The 20495-nt window shown below is 45.9% G+C and overlaps 1 protein-coding gene across 2 annotated transcripts in view; it reads left to right on the top strand.

Moving 5' to 3' along the window:
• Positions 1-7369: 7369 nt before the first annotated feature.
• Positions 7370-20495, top strand: part of LOC143818471 (spindle assembly abnormal protein 6 homolog) — a 115489-nt gene continuing 102363 nt past the window's right edge. Inside the window, exon 1 of one of the 2 annotated variants that reach the window (XM_077299769.1) lies at positions 7370-7712. In XM_077299769.1, coding sequence (XP_077155884.1) covers positions 7648-7712 — 65 coding nt within the window. In that variant the 5' untranslated portion in view covers positions 7370-7647. The remainder of the gene's footprint in view (positions 7713-20495) is intronic. The other variant, XM_077299776.1, reaches the window with a different exon arrangement.

A 20495-nucleotide genomic window follows, 5' to 3' on the forward strand; every position in this document is an offset into this window, starting at 1 on the left:
ATAATTAGCCAAGCCTACTTCTCCCTGTTTTACTTTGTAGAAGTAGGTAGCTGGAAAAGGTCACGTAACAAATGAAAAACGGTCACATAAAAGAGTTAAACTATTTGCCCTTTGAACAGTACTGCTCCTGGCAATAGTCTTGTAATGTCTTCATACATGTCTGAGGAATGCCTCTTATGACTGGGGACAATCACAATATCAATATTTTAAGTAGACTGTTTTTTTTCTCTTATTTTATTCCCAGTACTCCCCTGAATCCGATTTTTTTGTCTTTTTGAAAATCAAATCCACCATGTGGTACCTTTGTCTTTATTGTTCTTTTCTAAGGTCTTTACTAAGGGGGCTAACAGATTCTCTGAAGATGTGTCTTTAGACTGCTCTGGGGAATTGCAGTGTGAGCACCACTCCCTTAGTAAAGAATATAAATATGTTGATGTCTGCACATGAGGATGTTGCATATTATGAATTTGTGGTGCAAACAAAATAAAACCTGGACAGAAAAATTGCAAGTGGGAATTAGCTTTTTAAATTGTAAGTTCTGCTTGGACATGAATAACTTGGCTCTTTCTATTTACTTTTACTGTGGAATGTAGTCGTTGGCTTTAAAAGATACATGAGGATTGTGTGGTCTAAATAAAGGTGGGGAAAGCAAACATTGCTTCATGAGCCCGTGAATAAATATCAATAGCTTTAAAACTTATGGTTTGCTTTGTGAACAATAATAACACTGACACAAATGTATTGTGTAGACTTCAGCATATTGCCAAAATATTAGATTTCTTTTCAGTTTTAAGTACTTGAGCTGTAGGGGTAGTTTTTACCTTGATTATTCTTGAGATAAATGTTTATGTTTTGTATAGCAGAATGTAAAACTAAGGTAGCTTTCATTTGGTTGCACCATGCCTTGTAAAGACTTGTAAACTCATCCTAACATTTCCACTACTTGATAGCATGTAATTTTAATCTACAAAGAAATATAATTTTTTTTTACAGGCAAGGTTACAGTATTGGTGCAGTTTCTTTTCTTTTAACCCCTTAACGACCCCCGAAACGCATTAACGAGTCTTATTCCCTCATCAACATTTTAAAAAGTGTGATTGGGAATAAGTGAGTAGCACCGCCCCATGGCCGAGACTCCTGCGGGTGACAGCTGTACATGACAGATGATACACTGCGGTATCAGTTTCGACTGTTTTTGGAACCGATCGGGGTCGCTTAACTCCTTAAATAACGCTGTCAATTTAGACTGTGGTATCTAAGTGGTTAAAATATCAACTTTGATAGGATCGACCACCCATCTGATCACGACAGGGTATGGTGGCCTGTAAGATCCTGCTATAACAGCCGAACAGTCTGTGTCAGTGAAGCACTGACAGGTCTCGGTCACTGCAGTACACAAGTAATGCAATGCATGACACCAGTGATCAAAGTAAAAAATATACATGTCCCACAGTGAAAATGTAAAAAAATGGAAAATAAAATATGTAAAAAAGTAAAAAGAAACACACAAAAAAATTCACAAATCACGAAACGCTGATTTGTCACTAAAAATACAGCCTTTGTGGTAAAACAAAAATTAAAAGTACTCAAAATTGGCATCAATGCGTCCGCTGCAAACCCGATAGATAAAACTGTATTTTTTTAGTCGGTACAAAAAATACAACAAAAGGCACATCAAAACTGAAGCTTTTATGATTTTGGCACAAAAAATTGAATAAAAAGTGATCAAAAAGTCACGTGTAAAAAAATGTCATCAATGAAAACTTCAAACCGTCACACAAAAAAGCAAGCACTAATATGGTTCATTCGGAAAAAAAATTAAAAGTTACACCTTTCAGAATTATGGTGATGCAAACACAAAATTAATTTTGTAAAATATTATTTTTAGTCTATTGAAGTAGCAGTGCATAAATAACAAATATACATCAGGTATCACTGTAATCATAGTGACCCAACCAATAAATCATTCTTATCCCTTTTACTGCACAGTAAACAGAGCAACAAAAAAATATAAAAACAATAACTGAATTTCTGATTTTTGTTCATTCTATATCTGAAAAATCTGATCAAAAAGTGATAAAAAAAGTTACATGCCCCAAAATGCTACAAAAAAGTCACACAAAAAATAAGGCATCATTCAGCACTGTTTGCCAAGAAATAAAGTTGCAGCTCTCAAAATATGGTGATGAAATAGTGTGTGATATTAGCAAAACATAAAAAATATATAAATCTGACATCATTGTAATCACACCGACCCAAAGAATAAATTCGTTTTATCACTAATACCACATTGTGAACCACGCAAAAATAGAAATAAAAGTTATTCTTGTAATCTTGTGTTTTTGTTCATTCTGCCTCCCAAAAATCGAAATAAGGCTCAGTTCCCATTTATCCTGCGCTCTTCACTGGGGAGGCTGGAGATGGGGGGGTAGGGGGCCTTTGATACGTACCACCTGGGTCTTTTATGAGTATTAGTATAAGGAGCCCGCATACAGTAACCAAGAGCTGCATCACATTTACAGCACCACTCCAGCATTAGTTTTCATCTCATTGCTGGAGCGGTGCTGACAATCCCCGTCCCCTGCCCTCTGTCTGATACTCACCTTCTGGCGTTTTCATCTGTTTTAGTCTCCGCTCGGCTCTGTCTCCTGCAGTTTGTGACCTGTCAGAGGCTCCAGTGTTTCATGGAGCAGCGCAGAGGTCACTAATCAGTGTGAGTCTGTGAGAGCCTCGTTCTGGCCTCTTTCTCACTCTCAGGCTATGTGCACACGTTGCGGATTAGCCGCTGTGGATCTGCAGCAGTTTTCCATCTGGTTTACAGTGCCATGTAAACCTATGGAAAACCAAATCCGCAGTGCCCATTATGCAGAAAATACCGCGCGGAAACGCTGCGTTTTATTTTCTGCAGCATGTCAATTCTATTTGCGGATTCCGCAGCGTTTTACACCTGTTCCTGTATAGGAATCCGCAGGTGGTAAACCGCAGGTGAAATCTGCACAAAAAACACAGGAAATCCGTGGGAAATCCGCACAAATCCGCAACAAGTGCACATAGCCTCATAGTCTTACATTGAGCGCTTGTGACATAGCTTCTAACTTCTGGCCTGTCAGAAGCTGCGCTCACAAGTTTGAGCCACGGCACTGCAGCAGTGCCACAAAATAGTGAATACGCCGGAGGATGAGTAAATGACCGGGGCATCCAAATCATGACAGGGAGCTGTGAGTCCATCATACTGTGTATATGGGAGCTGCGGGCCAATCACACTGTGTATAAGGGAGCTGTGGGCCCATCATACTGTGTATAAGGGAGCTAGGGGTCCATCATACTGTGTATACGGGAGCTGCGGGCCCATCATACTGTGTATAAGGGAGCTGCGGGCCCATCATACTGTGTATAAGGGAGCTAGGGGTCCATCATACTGTGTATACGGGAGCTGCGGGCCCATCATACTGTGTATACGGGAGCTGTGGGCTCATCATACTGTATATAAGGGAGCTGTGGGCCCATCATACTGTGTATAAGGGAGCTGCGGGTCCATCATACTGTATAAGGGAGCTGCGGGTCCATCATACTGTGTATACGGGAGCTGCGGGTCCATCATACTGTGTATAAGGGAGCTGTGGGCCCATCATACTGTGTATACGGGAGCTGTAAGTCCATCATACTGTGTATATGGGAGCTGCGGGCCCATCATACTGTGTATACGGGAGCTGCAGGGCCATCATACTGTGTATACGGGAGCTGCGGGTCCATCATACTGTGTATAAGGGAGCTGCGGGTCCATCATAATGTGTATAAGGGAGCTGCGGGTCCATCATACTGTGTATAAGGGAGCTGCGGGTCCATCATACTGTGTATACGGGAGCTGCGGGTCCATCATACTGTGTATAAGGAAGCTGTGAGCCCATCATACTGTGTATACGGGAGCTGCGGGTCCATCATACTGTGTATACGGGAGCTGCGGGTCCATCATACTGTGTATACGGGAGCTGCGGGTCCATCATACTGTGTATACGGGAGCTGCGGGTCCATCATACTGTGTATAAGGGAGCTGTGGGCCCATCATACTGTGTATACGGGAGCTGTAAGTCCATCATACTGTGTATAAGGGAGCTGCGGGCCCATCATACTGTGTATACGGGAGCTGCAGGGCCATCATACTGTGTATACGGGAGCTGCGGGTCCATCATACTGTGTATAAGGGAGCTGCGGGTCCATCATACTGTGTATAAGGGAGCTGCGGGTCCATCATACTGTGTATAAGGGAGCTGCGGGTCCATCATACTGTGTATACGGGAGCTGCGGGTCCATCATACTGTGTATAAGGAAGCTGTGAGCCCATCATACTGTGTATACGGGAGCTGCGGGTCCATCATACTGTGTATACGGGAGCTGCGGGTCCATCATACTGTGTATACGGGAGCTGCGGGTCCATCATACTGTGTATACGGGAGCTGCGGGTCCATCATACTGTGTATAAGGGAGCTGTGGGCCCATCATACTGTATATAAGGGAGCTGTGGGCCCATCATACTGTGTATAAGGGAGCTGTGGGCCCATCATACTGTGTATATGGGAGCTGCGGATCCATCATACTGTGTATAAGGGAGCTGCGGATCCATCATACTGTGTATAAGGGAGCTGCGGGTCCATCATACTGTGTATAAGGGAGCTGTGGGCCAATCATACTGTGTATAAGGGAGCTGCGAGCCCATGATACTGTGTATAAGGGAGCTGTGGGCCCATCATACTGTGTATAAGGGAGCTACGGGTCCATCATACTGTGTACAGGGGAACTGTGGGGGACATCATACTGTTTGACGGGAGCTGCCGGCCCATCATACTGTGTATAGGAAACTGAGAAGGCATATTGTGCATATGGGAGCTGTTGGCCCATTACACTGTATATAGGGGAGCTCTGGGGGGCATTATACTTTCTATAGTGGAGTTCTGTCAGCATTATACTGTGTATAGGGGAGCATTGGGCTCATATTATCTATAGGGGAGCAGTGGGAACATCATACGGTGTATAGGGGAGTTATAGAATCATCATACTGTGTATAAGGGAGCTGTGGGGGCCTGTGTATAGGGAAGCTTTAAGCTCACCATACAGTGTATAATGGAGCAGTACATGGGGGAACTTAGGGGACATTATTAAATGTAAAGTGGGCACTTAAGCATTATTGTTATAGGGGCACTCAGAGTATTGTGACCATCAAAGTTGCATATGGTCACAATATGGCGGTAAAGTCAATGTTCGTTTTTGTATATAGATTTATTTTCTATAACAGTAGGGTCATATTCTGAGGTTCCCCTATATTCACAATTAGAGTGCGCAACCGTAGCTGTAATCAGGGTTAGGCTGGTTTCACACTTGCGTTTTGATCTGCATGCATTTTTGAAAAAACGCATGTGGTGAAAAAACGCATGTAATCGCGGCAAAACGCCACGTTTTTTAGACGCATGCGTTTTTTTTTGTTTTTTTTTCCCATGAAAAAATCAACTAGAAAATCCACTAATAGTAGAATTAGCTAGGGTTAGGGTTAGGGGTAGCTTTTTATTAGAAGAATGTCCTGGTCACCCTAACCCTAACCCCTAAACGTAACTGAAATACGTGGCACTGAAATACGTGGCACTGAAATACGTGACACTGAAATACGTGACACTGAAATACATGGCACTGAAATACGTGGCACTTAAATATGTGGCACTGAAATACGTGGTACGTGGCATTGAAATACGTGGTACGTGGCACTGAATACGTGGTACGTGGCACTGAAATACGTGATACGTAGCACTGAAATACGTGGCATTGAAATACGTGATACGTGGCACTGAAATACGTGGCATTGAAATACCTGGCACTGAAATAAGTGATACGTGGCACTTAAATACGTGGCACTATGACTGTCAGAAAATGTTCATTAAACGGTTAGGGGTGAGGTTAGGGGTAGAGTTAGGCTATGTCTCCACGTTCAGGATGGCCGGCGGTATTGCCGCAGCGGCAAAGCTGCTCAGCGCTAAGCCCCGCCCCCTTTCTGGGACGCGATCATGCCGGATGTGTTAACTCTTCACATCCGGGATGATCGCTCTGTCCCATAGGGCCCTGTGATATGCCTTGCGGGGACGCTGCGTCCCCGCAAGGTGTACGGACATGCTGCGATCTGAAAAGACGCGCAGCATGTCCGGAGTCGCAGGGCCGCCGCGTGCGGGTTTCCACGCATAGTGGAGACGGGATTTCATAAAATCCCCTCCACTATGCTGGAACATCTGGACGCTGCTTGTTTGACGCTGCAGCTCTGCACAGCGTCAAACAAGCAGCGTTTCCTGACCGTGGAAACATACCCTTAGGGTTAGGGTTTGGATCCCTTTATCACCTTGATGGTGGTGGGTGGCTTTTCAGTCTGTTTTCTGGGTTTTTTCTATAAAAACGTATGCGTTTTTAACGCAAACAAACGAATGTGCTTAAAAACGCATGCGTTTACATAGACAGCAATGCATTTTTTTGCCACGAAAAAATGCATGCGTTTTTTCGCGGCAAAAAAAACGCGCAAAAAAATACTACAGGTTGCATTTTTGAAAAAGAACGCATGCAGAAAAAAAACGCATGCATTTGAAAACGCAACCAAAGGCTACGTTCACATTAGCGGCGGGCGCCGCAGCGGCGCCGCATGCGTCATGCGCCCCTATATTTAACATGGGGGCGCATGGACATGCGTCGCACTTGCGTTTTGCGCCGCATGCGTCGCTGCGGCGCCCGCGTCCGGGCGCAGAGGACGCAGCAAGTTGCATTTTTGCTGCGTCCAAATTCAATTAAAAAAAGGACGCATGCGGCGCAAAACGCAGCGTTGTGCATGCGTTTTGCTGCGTTTTTGTTTGCGTTGTGCGCTGCGGCGCTGACCGCAAATGTGAACGTATTTAAATATAGGGGAAAAACGCATGCGTTTTTTGTGCAAAAAACGCTGCAGACAAAAACGCAAGTGTGAAACTAGCTGGTTAGGGGCCCACTCAGATGTATCGCCCCCCCTAAGTTGAAACCCTAGCTACGCCTCTGCCGTGTACCGTCACTTGCTAGAGACCATGCGACCAGAGATGGAACTTTTTACAGCCAAATAGTAACATGACAGTGGTGACTGTGGCCATTTCTTGGCTGCAGGACCAGTCACCCTAGCCTCCATCACCTGCATCAGGACATTATCATGAGGAGGACATGAAGGCGGACAGCAGTTTGTTGCTGGAAACTAGCAGCAGTAATGGCTGCGCCCCTGGTAATGGGCTCCCTGCTGACACGTCCGGCCCGTGTGCGCACCTGCCCCGAGGTGACCTGCAGTTGCTCAATTGTGGCTTCAGGTGGAATTAGGAAGTGAGACAAGGAAAGACAAGGGAGCTTCGGGCGGCGGGAAGGTGGCGCGAATCCCCACGGGAGCCAAGGCTGTGACGAGCCTGGGAAGGGGGAAGGTAACGTGGGAGGAGGAGGAGCAGAGCGGCCAAGGTGAGGCGCCTCATACCCACGGCGAGCATGGTGCCCAGTGCTGCCGGCGCTGGACGGCCTGACTGCTGCTGCTGACAGGTGCCGGTCTGTGTGAGACCCCAGCCCGGGAGCCGGCAGGACGCGGGACATGTACGTGTAGGAGGGGACGGCGGCACCATGGTGGAAGAACTCTTCTGTAAAGTTGTCTCCATTATTATTAAATGCCGGGACTGTGAGGAGAGGTAAGAAGGCGTGGGGGGAGGACACCCACCTGTATATATGCTGCCGGACCTGGGCGGTCACGCGTTAGATGGCATGTGCCCAGTGATGGGCATCTATAGGCACAGTGTGTGCCCAGTGATGGGCATCTATAGGTACAGTGTGTGCCCAGTGATGGGCATCTATAGGTACAGTGTGTGCCCAGTGATGGGCATCTGTAGGTACAGTGTGTGCCCAGTGATGGGCATCTATAGGCACAGTGTGTGCCCAGTGATGGGCATCTATAGGTACAGTGTGTGCCCAGTGATGGGCATCTATAGGCACAGTGTGTGCCCAGTGATGGGCATCTATAGGCACAGTGTGTGCCCAGTGATGGGCATCTATAGGTACAGTGTGTGCCCAGTGATGGGCATCTATAGGTACAGTGTGTGCCAAGTGATGGGCATCTATAGGTACAGTGTGTGCCCAGTGATGGGCATCTATAGGTACAGTGTGTGCCCAGTGATGGGCATCTATAGGTACAGTGTGTGCCCAGTGATGGGCATCTATAGGTACAGTGTGTGCCCAGTGATGGGCATCTATAGGTACAGTGTGTGCCCAGTGATGGGAATCTATAGGTACAGTGTGTGCCCAGTGATGGGCATCTATGGGTGCAGAGGTTATTACATTATGTACTCCATGATGGGCATCTATAGGTGCAGAGGTTATTACATTATGTACTCCATGATGGGCATCTATAGGTGCAGGTGTTATTACAGTGTGTCCAGTGATGGGCATCTATAGGTGCAGGTGTTATTACAGCATGTGCTCAGTGATGGGCATCTATAGGTGCAGTTGTTATTACAGCATGTGCCCAGTGATTGGCATCCATAGGTGCAGGTGTTATTACAGCATGTGCTCAGTGATGGGCATCCATAGGTGCAGGTGTTATTACAGCATGTGCCCAGTGATTGGCATCTATAGGTGTTATTACAGCATGTGCTCAGTGATGGGCATCTATAGGTGCAGGCGTTATTACAGCATGTGCTCAGTGATGGGCATCTATAGGTGCAGGTGTTATTACAGCATGTGCCCAGTAAATGGCATCTATTGGTGTTATTTCAGCATGTGCTCAGTGATGGGCATCTATAGGTGCAGGTGTTATTACAGCATGTGCTCAGTGATGGGCATCTATAGGTGCAGGTGTTATTACAGCATGTGCCCAGTAAATGGCATCTATTGGTGTTATTTCAGCATGTGCTCAGTGATGGGCATCTATAGGTGCAGGAGTTATTACAGCATGTGCTCAGTGATGGGCATCCATAGGTGCAGGTGTTATTACAGCGTGTGCTCAGTGATGGGCATCCATAGGTGCAGGTGTTATTACATCATGTGCCCAGTGATTGGCATCTATAGGTGCAGGTGTTATTACAGCATGTGCCCAGTAAATGGCATCTATTGGTGTTATTTCAGCATGTGCTCAGTGATGGGCATCTATAGGTGCAGGAGTTATTACAGCATGTGCTCAGTGATGGGCATCTATATGTGCAGGTGTTATTACAGCATGTGCCCAGTGATTGGCATCTATAGGTACAGGTGTTATTACAGCATGTGCCCAGTAAATGGCATCTATTGGTGTTATTTCAGCATGTGCTCAGTGATGGGCATCTATAGGTGCAGGTGTTATTACAGCATGTGCTCAGCGATGGGCATCTATAAGTGCAGGTGTTATTACAGCATGTGCTCAGTGATGGGCATCTATAGGTGCAGTTGTTATTACAGCATGTGCCCAGTGATTGGCATCCATAGGTGCAGGTGTTATTACAGCATGTGCTCAGTGATGGGCATCCATAGGTGCAGGTGTTATTACAGCATGTGCCCAGTGATTGGCATCTATAGGTGTTATTACAGCATGTGCTCAGTGATGGGCATCTATAGGTGCAGGAGCTATTACAGCATGTGCTCAGTGATGGGCATCTATAGGTGCAGGTGTTATTACAGCATGTGCTCAGTTATGGGCATCTATAGGTGCAGGTGTTATTACAGCATGTGCCCAGTAAATGGCATCTATTGGTGTTATTTCAGCATGTGCTCAGTGATGGGCATCTATAGGTGCAGGTGTTATTACAGCATGTGCCCAGTAAATGGCATATATAGGTGTTATTACAGCATGTGCTCAGTGATGGGCATCTATAGGTGCAGGTGTTATTACAGCATGTGCTCAGTGATGGGCATCCATAGGTGCAGGTGTTATTACATCATGTGCCCAGTGATTGGCATCTATAGGTGCAGGTGTTATTACAGCATGTGCTCAGTGATGGGCATCTATAGGTGCAGTTGTTATTACAGCATGTGCCCAGTGATTGGCATCCATAGGTGCAGGTGTTATTACAGCATGTGCTCAGTGATGGGCATCCATAGGTGCAGGTGTTATTACAGCATGTGCCCAGTGATTGGCATCTATAGGTGTTATTACAGCATGTGCTCAGTGATGGGCATCTATAGGTGCAGGAGCTATTACAGCATGTGCTCAGTGATGGGCATCTATAGGTGCAGGTGTTATTACAGCATGTGCTCAGTTATGGGCATCTATAGGTGCAGGTGTTATTACAGCATGTGCCCAGTAAATGGCATCTATTGGTGTTATTTCAGCATGTGCTCAGTGATGGGCATCTATAGGTGCAGGTGTTATTACAGCATGTGCCCAGTAAATGGCATATATAGGTGTTAAAACAGCATGTGCTCAGTGATGGGCATCTATAGGTGCAGGTGTTATTACAGCATGTGCTCAGTGATGGGCATCCATAGGTGCAGGTGTTATTACATCATGTGCCCAGTGATTGGCATCTATAGGTGCAGGTGTTATTACAGCGTGTGCTCAGTGATGGGCATCCATAGGTGCAGGTGTTATTACATCATGTGCCCAGTGATTGGCATCTATAGGTGCAGGTGTTATTACAGCATGTGCCCAGTAAATGGCATCTATTGGTGTTATTTCAGCATGTGCTCAGTGATGGGCATCTATAGGTGCAGGAGTTATTACAGCATGTGCTCAGTGATTGGCATCTATAGGTGCAGGTGTTATTACATCATGTGCCCAGTGATTGGCATCTATAGGTGCAGGTGTTATTACAGCATGTGCCCAGTAAATGGCATCTATTGGTGTTATTTCAGCATGTGCTCAGTGATGGGCATCTATAGGTGCAGGAGTTATTACAGCATGTGCTCAGTGATGGGCATCTATAGGTGCAGGTGTTATTACATCATGTGCCCAGTGATTGGCATCTATAGGTGCAGGTGTTATTACAGCATGTGCCCAGTAAATGGCATCTATTGGTGTTATTTCAGCATGTGCTCAGTGATGGGCATCTATAGGTGCAGGAGTTATTACAGCATGTGCTCAGTGATGGGCATCTATATGTGCAGGTGTTATTACAGCATGTGCTCAGTGATGGGCATCTATAGGTGCAGTTGTTATTACAGCATGTGCCCAGTGATTGGCATCCATAGGTGCAGGTGTTATTACAGCATGTGCCCAGTGATGGGCATCCATAGGTGCAGGTGTTATTACAGTGTGTGCCCAGTGATGGGCATCGATAAGTGCAGGTGTTACTACAGCATGTGCCCAGTGATGGGCATCTATAGTAGGTGTTATTAGAGCATGTGCTCAGTGATGGGCATCTATAGGTACAGGTGTTATTACAGCATGTGCTCAGCGATGGGCATCTATAGGTACAGGTGTTATTACAGCATGTGCCCAGTGATTGGCATCCATAGGTGCAGGTGTTATTACAGCATGTGCCCAGTGATGGGCATCCATAGGTGCAGGTGTTATTACAGTGTGTGCCCAGTGATGGGCATCTATAGGTGCAGGTGTTACTACAGCATGTGCCCAGTGATGGGCATCTATAGTAGGTGTTATTAGAGCATGTGCTCAGTGATGGGCATCTATAGGTACAGGTGTTATTACAGCATGTGCCCAGTGATGGGCATCTATAGGTACAGGTGTTATTACAGCATGTGCCCAGTGATTGGCATCTATAGGTGTTATTACAGCATGTGCTCAGTGATGGGCATCTATAGGTGCAGGAGTTATTACAGCATGTGCTCAGTGATGGGCATCTATAGGTGCAGATGTTATTACAGCATGTGCTCAGTTATGGGCATCTATAGGTGCTGGTGTTATTAAAGCATGTGCCCAGTGATGGGCATCTGTAGGTGCAGGTGTTACTACAGCATGTGCTCAGTGATGGGCATCTATAGGTGCAGGTGTTATTACAGCATGTGCCCAGTAAATGGCATCTATTGGTGTTATTTCAGCATGTGTTCAGTGATGGGCATCTATAGGTGCAGGTGTTATTACAGCATGTGCCCAGTAAATGGCATCTATTGGTGTTATTTCAGCATGTGCTCAGTGATGGGCATCTATAGGTGCAGGTGTTATTACAGCATGTGCCCAGTGATTGGCATCTATAGGTGCAGGTGTTATTACAGCATGTGCCCAGTGATGGGCATCCATAGGTGCAGGTGTTATTACAGTGTGTGCCCAGTGATGGGCATCGATAAGTGCAGGTGTTACTACAGCATGTGCCCAGTGATGGGCATCTATAGTAGGTGTTATTAGAGCATGTGCTCAGTGATGGGCATCTATAGGTGCAGGTGTTATTACAGCATGTGCCCAGTGATTGGCATATATAGGTGTTATTACAGCATGTGCCCAGTAAATGGCATCTATTGGTGTTATTTCAGCATGTGCTCAGTGATGGGCATCTATAGGTGCAGGAGTTATTACAGCATGTGCTCAGTGATGGGCATCTATATGTGCAGGTGTTATTACAGCATGTGCTCAGTGATGGGCATCTATAGGTGCAGTTGTTATTACAGCATGTGCCCAGTGATTGGCATCCATAGGTGCAGGTGTTATTACAGCATGTGCCCAGTGATGGGCATCCATAGGTGCAGGTGTTATTACAGTGTGTGCCCAGTGATGGGCATCGATAAGTGCAGGTGTTACTACAGCATGTGCCCAGTGATGGGCATCTATAGTAGGTGTTATTAGAGCATGTGCTCAGTGATGGGCATCTATAGGTACAGGTGTTATTACAGCATGTGCTCAGCGATGGGCATCTATAGGTACAGGTGTTATTACAGCATGTGCCCAGTGATTGGCATCCATAGGTGCAGGTGTTATTACAGCATGTGCCCAGTGATGGGCATCCATAGGTGCAGGTGTTATTACAGTGTGTGCCCAGTGATGGGCATCTATAGGTGCAGGTGTTATTACAGCATGTGCCCAGTGATGGGCATCTATAGGTACAGGTGTTATTACAGCATGTGCCCAGTGATTGGCATCTATAGGTGTTATTACAGCATGTGCTCAGTGATGGGCATCTATAGGTGCAGGAGTTATTACAGCATGTGCTCAGTGATGGGCATCTATAGGTGCAGATGTTATTACAGCATGTGCTCAGTTATGGGCATCTATAGGTGCTGGTGTTATTAAAGCATGTGCCCAGTGATGGGCATCTGTAGGTGCAGGTGTTACTACAGCATGTGCTCAGTGATGGGCATCTATAGGTGCAGGTGTTATTACAGCATGTGCCCAGTAAATGGCATCTATTGGTGTTATTTCAGCATGTGCTCAGTGATGGGCATCTATAGGTGCAGGTGTTATTACAGCATGTGCCCAGTGATTGGCATATATAGGTGTTATTACAGCATGTGCCCAGTAAATGGCATCTATTGGTGTTATTTCAGCATGTGCTCAGTGATGGGCATCTATAGGTGCAGGAGTTATTACAGCATGTGCTCAATGATGGGCATCTATAGGTGCAGATGTTATTACAGCATGTGCTCAGTTATGGGCATCTATAGGTGCTGGTGTTATTAAAGCATGTGCCCAGTGATGGGCATCTGTAGGTGCAGGTGTTACTACAGCATGTGCTCAGTGATGGGCATCTATAGGTGCAGGTGTTATTACAGCATGTGCCCAGTAAATGGCATCTATTGGTGTTATTTCAGCATGTGCTCAGTGATGGGCATCTATAGGTGCAGGTGTTATTACAGCATGTGCCCAGTGATTGGCATATATAGGTGTTATTACAGCATGTGCCCAGTAAATGGCATCTATTGGTGTTATTTCAGCATGTGCTCAGTGATGGGCATCTATAGGTGCAGGTGTTATTACAGCATGTGCTCAGCGATGGGCATCTATAAGTGCAGGTGTTATTACAGCATGTGCTCAGTGATGGGCATCTATAGGTGCAGTTGTTATTACAGCATGTGCCCAGTGATTGGCATCCATAGGTGCAGGTGTTATTACAGCATGTGCTCAGTGATGGGCATCCATAGGTGCAGGTGTTATTACAGCATGTGCCCAGTGATTGGCATCTATAGGTGTTATTACAGCATGTGCTCAGTGATGGGCATCTATAGGTGCAGGAGCTATTACAGCATGTGCTCAGTGATGGGCATCTATAGGTGCAGGTGTTATTACAGCATGTGCTCAGTTATGGGCATCTATAGGTGCAGGTGTTATTACAGCATGTGCCCAGTAAATGGCATCTATTGGTGTTATTTCAGCATGTGCTCAGTGATGGGCATCTATAGGTGCAGGTGTTATTACAGCATGTGCCCAGTAAATGGCATATATAGGTGTTATTACAGCATGTGCTCAGTGATGGGCATCTATAGGTGCAGGTGTTATTACAGCATGTGCTCAGTGATGGGCATCCATAGGTGCAGGTGTTATTACATCATGTGCCCAGTGATTGGCATCTATAGGTGCAGGTGTTATTACAGCATGTGCTCAGTGATGGGCATCTATAGGTGCAGTTGTTATTACAGCATGTGCCCAGTGATTGGCATCCATAGGTGCAGGTGTTATTACAGCATGTGCTCAGTGATGGGCATCCATAGGTGCAGGTGTTATTACAGCATGTGCCCAGTGATTGGCATCTATAGGTGTTATTACAGCATGTGCTCAGTGATGGGCATCTATAGGTGCAGGAGCTATTACAGCATGTGCTCAGTGATGGGCATCTATAGGTGCAGGTGTTATTACAGCATGTGCTCAGTTATGGGCATCTATAGGTGCAGGTGTTATTACAGCATGTGCCCAGTAAATGGCATCTATTGGTGTTATTTCAGCATGTGCTCAGTGATGGGCATCTATAGGTGCAGGTGTTATTACAGCATGTGCCCAGTAAATGGCATATATAGGTGTTAAAACAGCATGTGCTCAGTGATGGGCATCTATAGGTGCAGGTGTTATTACAGCATGTGCTCAGTGATGGGCATCCATAGGTGCAGGTGTTATTACATCATGTGCCCAGTGATTGGCATCTATAGGTGCAGGTGTTATTACAGCGTGTGCTCAGTGATGGGCATCCATAGGTGCAGGTGTTATTACATCATGTGCCCAGTGATTGGCATCTATAGGTGCAGGTGTTATTACAGCATGTGCCCAGTAAATGGCATCTATTGGTGTTATTTCAGCATGTGCTCAGTGATGGGCATCTATAGGTGCAGGAGTTATTACAGCATGTGCTCAGTGATTGGCATCTATAGGTGCAGGTGTTATTACATCATGTGCCCAGTGATTGGCATCTATAGGTGCAGGTGTTATTACAGCATGTGCCCAGTAAATGGCATCTATTGGTGTTATTTCAGCATGTGCTCAGTGATGGGCATCTATAGGTGCAGGAGTTATTACAGCATGTGCTCAGTGATGGGCATCTATAGGTGCAGGTGTTATTACATCATGTGCCCAGTGATTGGCATCTATAGGTGCAGGTGTTATTACAGCATGTGCCCAGTAAATGGCATCTATTGGTGTTATTTCAGCATGTGCTCAGTGATGGGCATCTATAGGTGCAGGAGTTATTACAGCATGTGCTCAGTGATGGGCATCTATATGTGCAGGTGTTATTACAGCATGTGCTCAGTGATGGGCATCTATAGGTGCAGTTGTTATTACAGCATGTGCCCAGTGATTGGCATCCATAGGTGCAGGTGTTATTACAGCATGTGCCCAGTGATGGGCATCCATAGGTGCAGGTGTTATTACAGTGTGTGCCCAGTGATGGGCATCGATAAGTGCAGGTGTTACTACAGCATGTGCCCAGTGATGGGCATCTATAGTAGGTGTTATTAGAGCATGTGCTCAGTGATGGGCATCTATAGGTACAGGTGTTATTACAGCATGTGCTCAGCGATGGGCATCTATAGGTACAGGTGTTATTACAGCATGTGCCCAGTGATTGGCATCCATAGGTGCAGGTGTTATTACAGCATGTGCCCAGTGATGGGCATCCATAGGTGCAGGTGTTATTACAGTGTGTGCCCAGTGATGGGCATCTATAGGTGCAGGTGTTACTACAGCATGTGCCCAGTGATGGGCATCTATAGTAGGTGTTATTAGAGCATGTGCTCAGTGATGGGCATCTATAGGTACAGGTGTTATTACAGCATGTGCCCAGTGATGGGCATCTATAGGTACAGGTGTTATTACAGCATGTGCCCAGTGATTGGCATCTATAGGTGTTATTACAGCATGTGCTCAGTGATGGGCATCTATAGGTGCAGGAGTTATTACAGCATGTGCTCAGTGATGGGCATCTATAGGTGCAGATGTTATTACAGCATGTGCTCAGTTATGGGCATCTATAGGTGCTGGTGTTATTAAAGCATGTGCCCAGTGATGGGCATCTGTAGGTGCAGGTGTTACTACAGCATGTGCTCAGTGATGGGCATCTATAGGTGCAGGTGTTATTACAGCATGTGCCCAGTAAATGGCATCTATTGGTGTTATTTCAGCATGTGTTCAGTGATGGGCATCTATAGGTGCAGGTGTTATTACAGCATGTGCCCAGTAAATGGCATCTATTGGTGTTATTTCAGCATGTGCTCAGTGATGGGCATCTATAGGTGCAGGTGTTATTACAGCATGTGCCCAGTGATTGGCATCTATAGGTGCAGGTGTTATTACAGCATGTGCCCAGTGATGGGCATCCATAGGTGCAGGTGTTATTACAGTGTGTGCCCAGTGATGGGCATCGATAAGTGCAGGTGTTACTACAGCATGTGCCCAGTGATGGGCATCTATAGTAGGTGTTATTAGAGCATGTGCTCAGTGATGGGCATCTATAGGTGCAGGTGTTATTACAGCATGTGCCCAGTGATTGGCATATATAGGTGTTATTACAGCATGTGCCCAGTAAATGGCATCTATTGGTGTTATTTCAGCATGTGCTCAGTGATGGGCATCTATAGGTGCAGGAGTTATTACAGCATGTGCTCAGTGATGGGCATCTATATGTGCAGGTGTTATTACAGCATGTGCTCAGTGATGGGCATCTATAGGTGCAGTTGTTATTACAGCATGTGCCCAGTGATTGGCATCCATAGGTGCAGGTGTTATTACAGCATGTGCCCAGTGATGGGCATCCATAGGTGCAGGTGTTATTACAGTGTGTGCCCAGTGATGGGCATCGATAAGTGCAGGTGTTACTACAGCATGTGCCCAGTGATGGGCATCTATAGTAGGTGTTATTAGAGCATGTGCTCAGTGATGGGCATCTATAGGTACAGGTGTTATTACAGCATGTGCTCAGCGATGGGCATCTATAGGTACAGGTGTTATTACAGCATGTGCCCAGTGATTGGCATCCATAGGTGCAGGTGTTATTACAGCATGTGCCCAGTGATGGGCATCCATAGGTGCAGGTGTTATTACAGTGTGTGCCCAGTGATGGGCATCTATAGGTGCAGGTGTTATTACAGCATGTGCCCAGTGATGGGCATCTATAGGTACAGGTGTTATTACAGCATGTGCCCAGTGATTGGCATCTATAGGTGTTATTACAGCATGTGCTCAGTGATGGGCATCTATAGGTGCAGGAGTTATTACAGCATGTGCTCAGTGATGGGCATCTATAGGTGCAGATGTTATTACAGCATGTGCTCAGTTATGGGCATCTATAGGTGCTGGTGTTATTAAAGCATGTGCCCAGTGATGGGCATCTGTAGGTGCAGGTGTTACTACAGCATGTGCTCAGTGATGGGCATCTATAGGTGCAGGTGTTATTACAGCATGTGCCCAGTAAATGGCATCTATTGGTGTTATTTCAGCATGTGCTCAGTGATGGGCATCTATAGGTGCAGGTGTTATTACAGCATGTGCCCAGTGATTGGCATATATAGGTGTTATTACAGCATGTGCCCAGTAAATGGCATCTATTGGTGTTATTTCAGCATGTGCTCAGTGATGGGCATCTATAGGTGCAGGAGTTATTACAGCATGTGCTCAATGATGGGCATCTATAGGTGCAGATGTTATTACAGCATGTGCTCAGTTATGGGCATCTATAGGTGCTGGTGTTATTAAAGCATGTGCCCAGTGATGGGCATCTGTAGGTGCAGGTGTTACTACAGCATGTGCTCAGTGATGGGCATCTATAGGTGCAGGTGTTATTACAGCATGTGCCCAGTAAATGGCATCTATTGGTGTTATTTCAGCATGTGCTCAGTGATGGGCATCTATAGGTGCAGGTGTTATTACAGCATGTGCCCAGTGATTGGCATATATAGGTGTTATTACAGCATGTGCCCAGTAAATGGCATCTATTGGTGTTATTTCAGCATGTGCTCAGTGATGGGCATCTATAGGTGCAGGAGTTATTACAGCATGTGCTCAGTGATGGGCATCTATATGTGCAGGTGTTATTACAGCATGTGCCCAGTGATTGGCATCTATAGGTACAGGTGTTATTACAGCATGTGCCCAGTAAATGGCATCTATTGGTGTTATTTCAGCATGTGCTCAGTGATGGGCATCTATAGGTGCAGGTGTTATTACAGCATGTGCTCAGCGATGGGCATCTATAAGTGCAGGTGTTATTACAGCATGTGCTCAGTGATGGGCATCTATAGGTGCAGTTGTTATTACAGCATGTGCCCAGTGATTGGCATCCATAGGTGCAGGTGTTATTACAGCATGTGCTCAGTGATGGGCATCCATAGGTGCAGGTGTTATTACAGCATGTGCCCAGTGATTGGCATCTATAGGTGTTATTACAGCATGTGCTCAGTGATGGGCATCTATAGGTGCAGGAGCTATTACAGCATGTGCTCAGTGATGGGCATCTATAGGTGCAGGTGTTATTACAGCATGTGCTCAGTTATGGGCATCTATAGGTGCAGGTGTTATTACAGCATGTGCCCAGTAAATGGCATCTATTGGTGTTATTTCAGCATGTGCTCAGTGATGGGCATCTATAGGTGCAGGTGTTATTACAGCATGTGCCCAGTAAATGGCATATATAGGTGTTATTACAGCATGTGCTCAGTGATGGGCATCTATAGGTGCAGGTGTTATTACAGCATGTGCTCAGTGATGGGCATCCATAGGTGCAGGTGTTATTACATCATGTGCCCAGTGATTGGCATCTATAGGTGCAGGTGTTATTACAGCATGTGCTCAGTGATGGGCATCTATAGGTGCAGTTGTTATTACAGCATGTGCCCAGTGATTGGCATCCATAGGTGCAGGTGTTATTACAGCATGTGCTCAGTGATGGGCATCCATAGGTGCAGGTGTTATTACAGCATGTGCCCAGTGATTGGCATCTATAGGTGTTATTACAGCATGTGCTCAGTGATGGGCATCTATAGGTGCAGGAGCTATTACAGCATGTGCTCAGTGATGGGCATCTATAGGTGCAGGTGTTATTACAGCATGTGCTCAGTTATGGGCATCTATAGGTGCAGGTGTTATTACAGCATGTGCCCAGTAAATGGCATCTATTGGTGTTATTTCAGCATGTGCTCAGTGATGGGCATCTATAGGTGCAGGTGTTATTACAGCATGTGCCCAGTAAATGGCATATATAGGTGTTAAAACAGCATGTGCTCAGTGATGGGCATCTATAGGTGCAGGTGTTATTACAGCATGTGCTCAGTGATGGGCATCCATAGGTGCAGGTGTTATTACATCATGTGCCCAGTGATTGGCATCTATAGGTGCAGGTGTTATTACAGCGTGTGCTCAGTGATGGGCATCCATAGGTGCAGGTGTTATTACATCATGTGCCCAGTGATTGGCATCTATAGGTGCAGGTGTTATTACAGCATGTGCCCAGTAAATGGCATCTATTGGTGTTATTTCAGCATGTGCTCAGTGATGGGCATCTATAGGTGCAGGAGTTATTACAGCATGTGCTCAGTGATTGGCATCTATAGGTGCAGGTGTTATTACATCATGTGCCCAGTGATTGGCATCTATAGGTGCAGGTGTTATTACAGCATGTGCCCAGTAAATGGCATCTATTGGTGTTATTTCAGCATGTGCTCAGTGATGGGCATCTATAGGTGCAGGAGTTATTACAGCATGTGCTCAGTGATGGGCATCTATAGGTGCAGGTGTTATTACATCATGTGCCCAGTGATTGGCATCTATAGGTGCAGGTGTTATTACAGCATGTGCCCAGTAAATGGCATCTATTGGTGTTATTTCAGCATGTGCTCAGTGATGGGCATCTATAGGTGCAGGAGTTATTACAGCATGTGCTCAGTGATGGGCATCTATATGTGCAGGTGTTATTACAGCATGTGCTCAGTGATGGGCATCTATAGGTGCAGTTGTTATTACAGCATGTGCCCAGTGATTGGCATCCATAGGTGCAGGTGTTATTACAGCATGTGCCCAGTGATGGGCATCCATAGGTGCAGGTGTTATTACAGTGTGTGCCCAGTGATGGGCATCGATAAGTGCAGGTGTTACTACAGCATGTGCCCAGTGATGGGCATCTATAGTAGGTGTTATTAGA

This window comes from Ranitomeya variabilis, chromosome 1 (assembly GCF_051348905.1).
Source record: "Ranitomeya variabilis isolate aRanVar5 chromosome 1, aRanVar5.hap1, whole genome shotgun sequence".
Lineage (NCBI taxonomy): Eukaryota > Metazoa > Chordata > Amphibia > Anura > Dendrobatidae > Ranitomeya > Ranitomeya variabilis.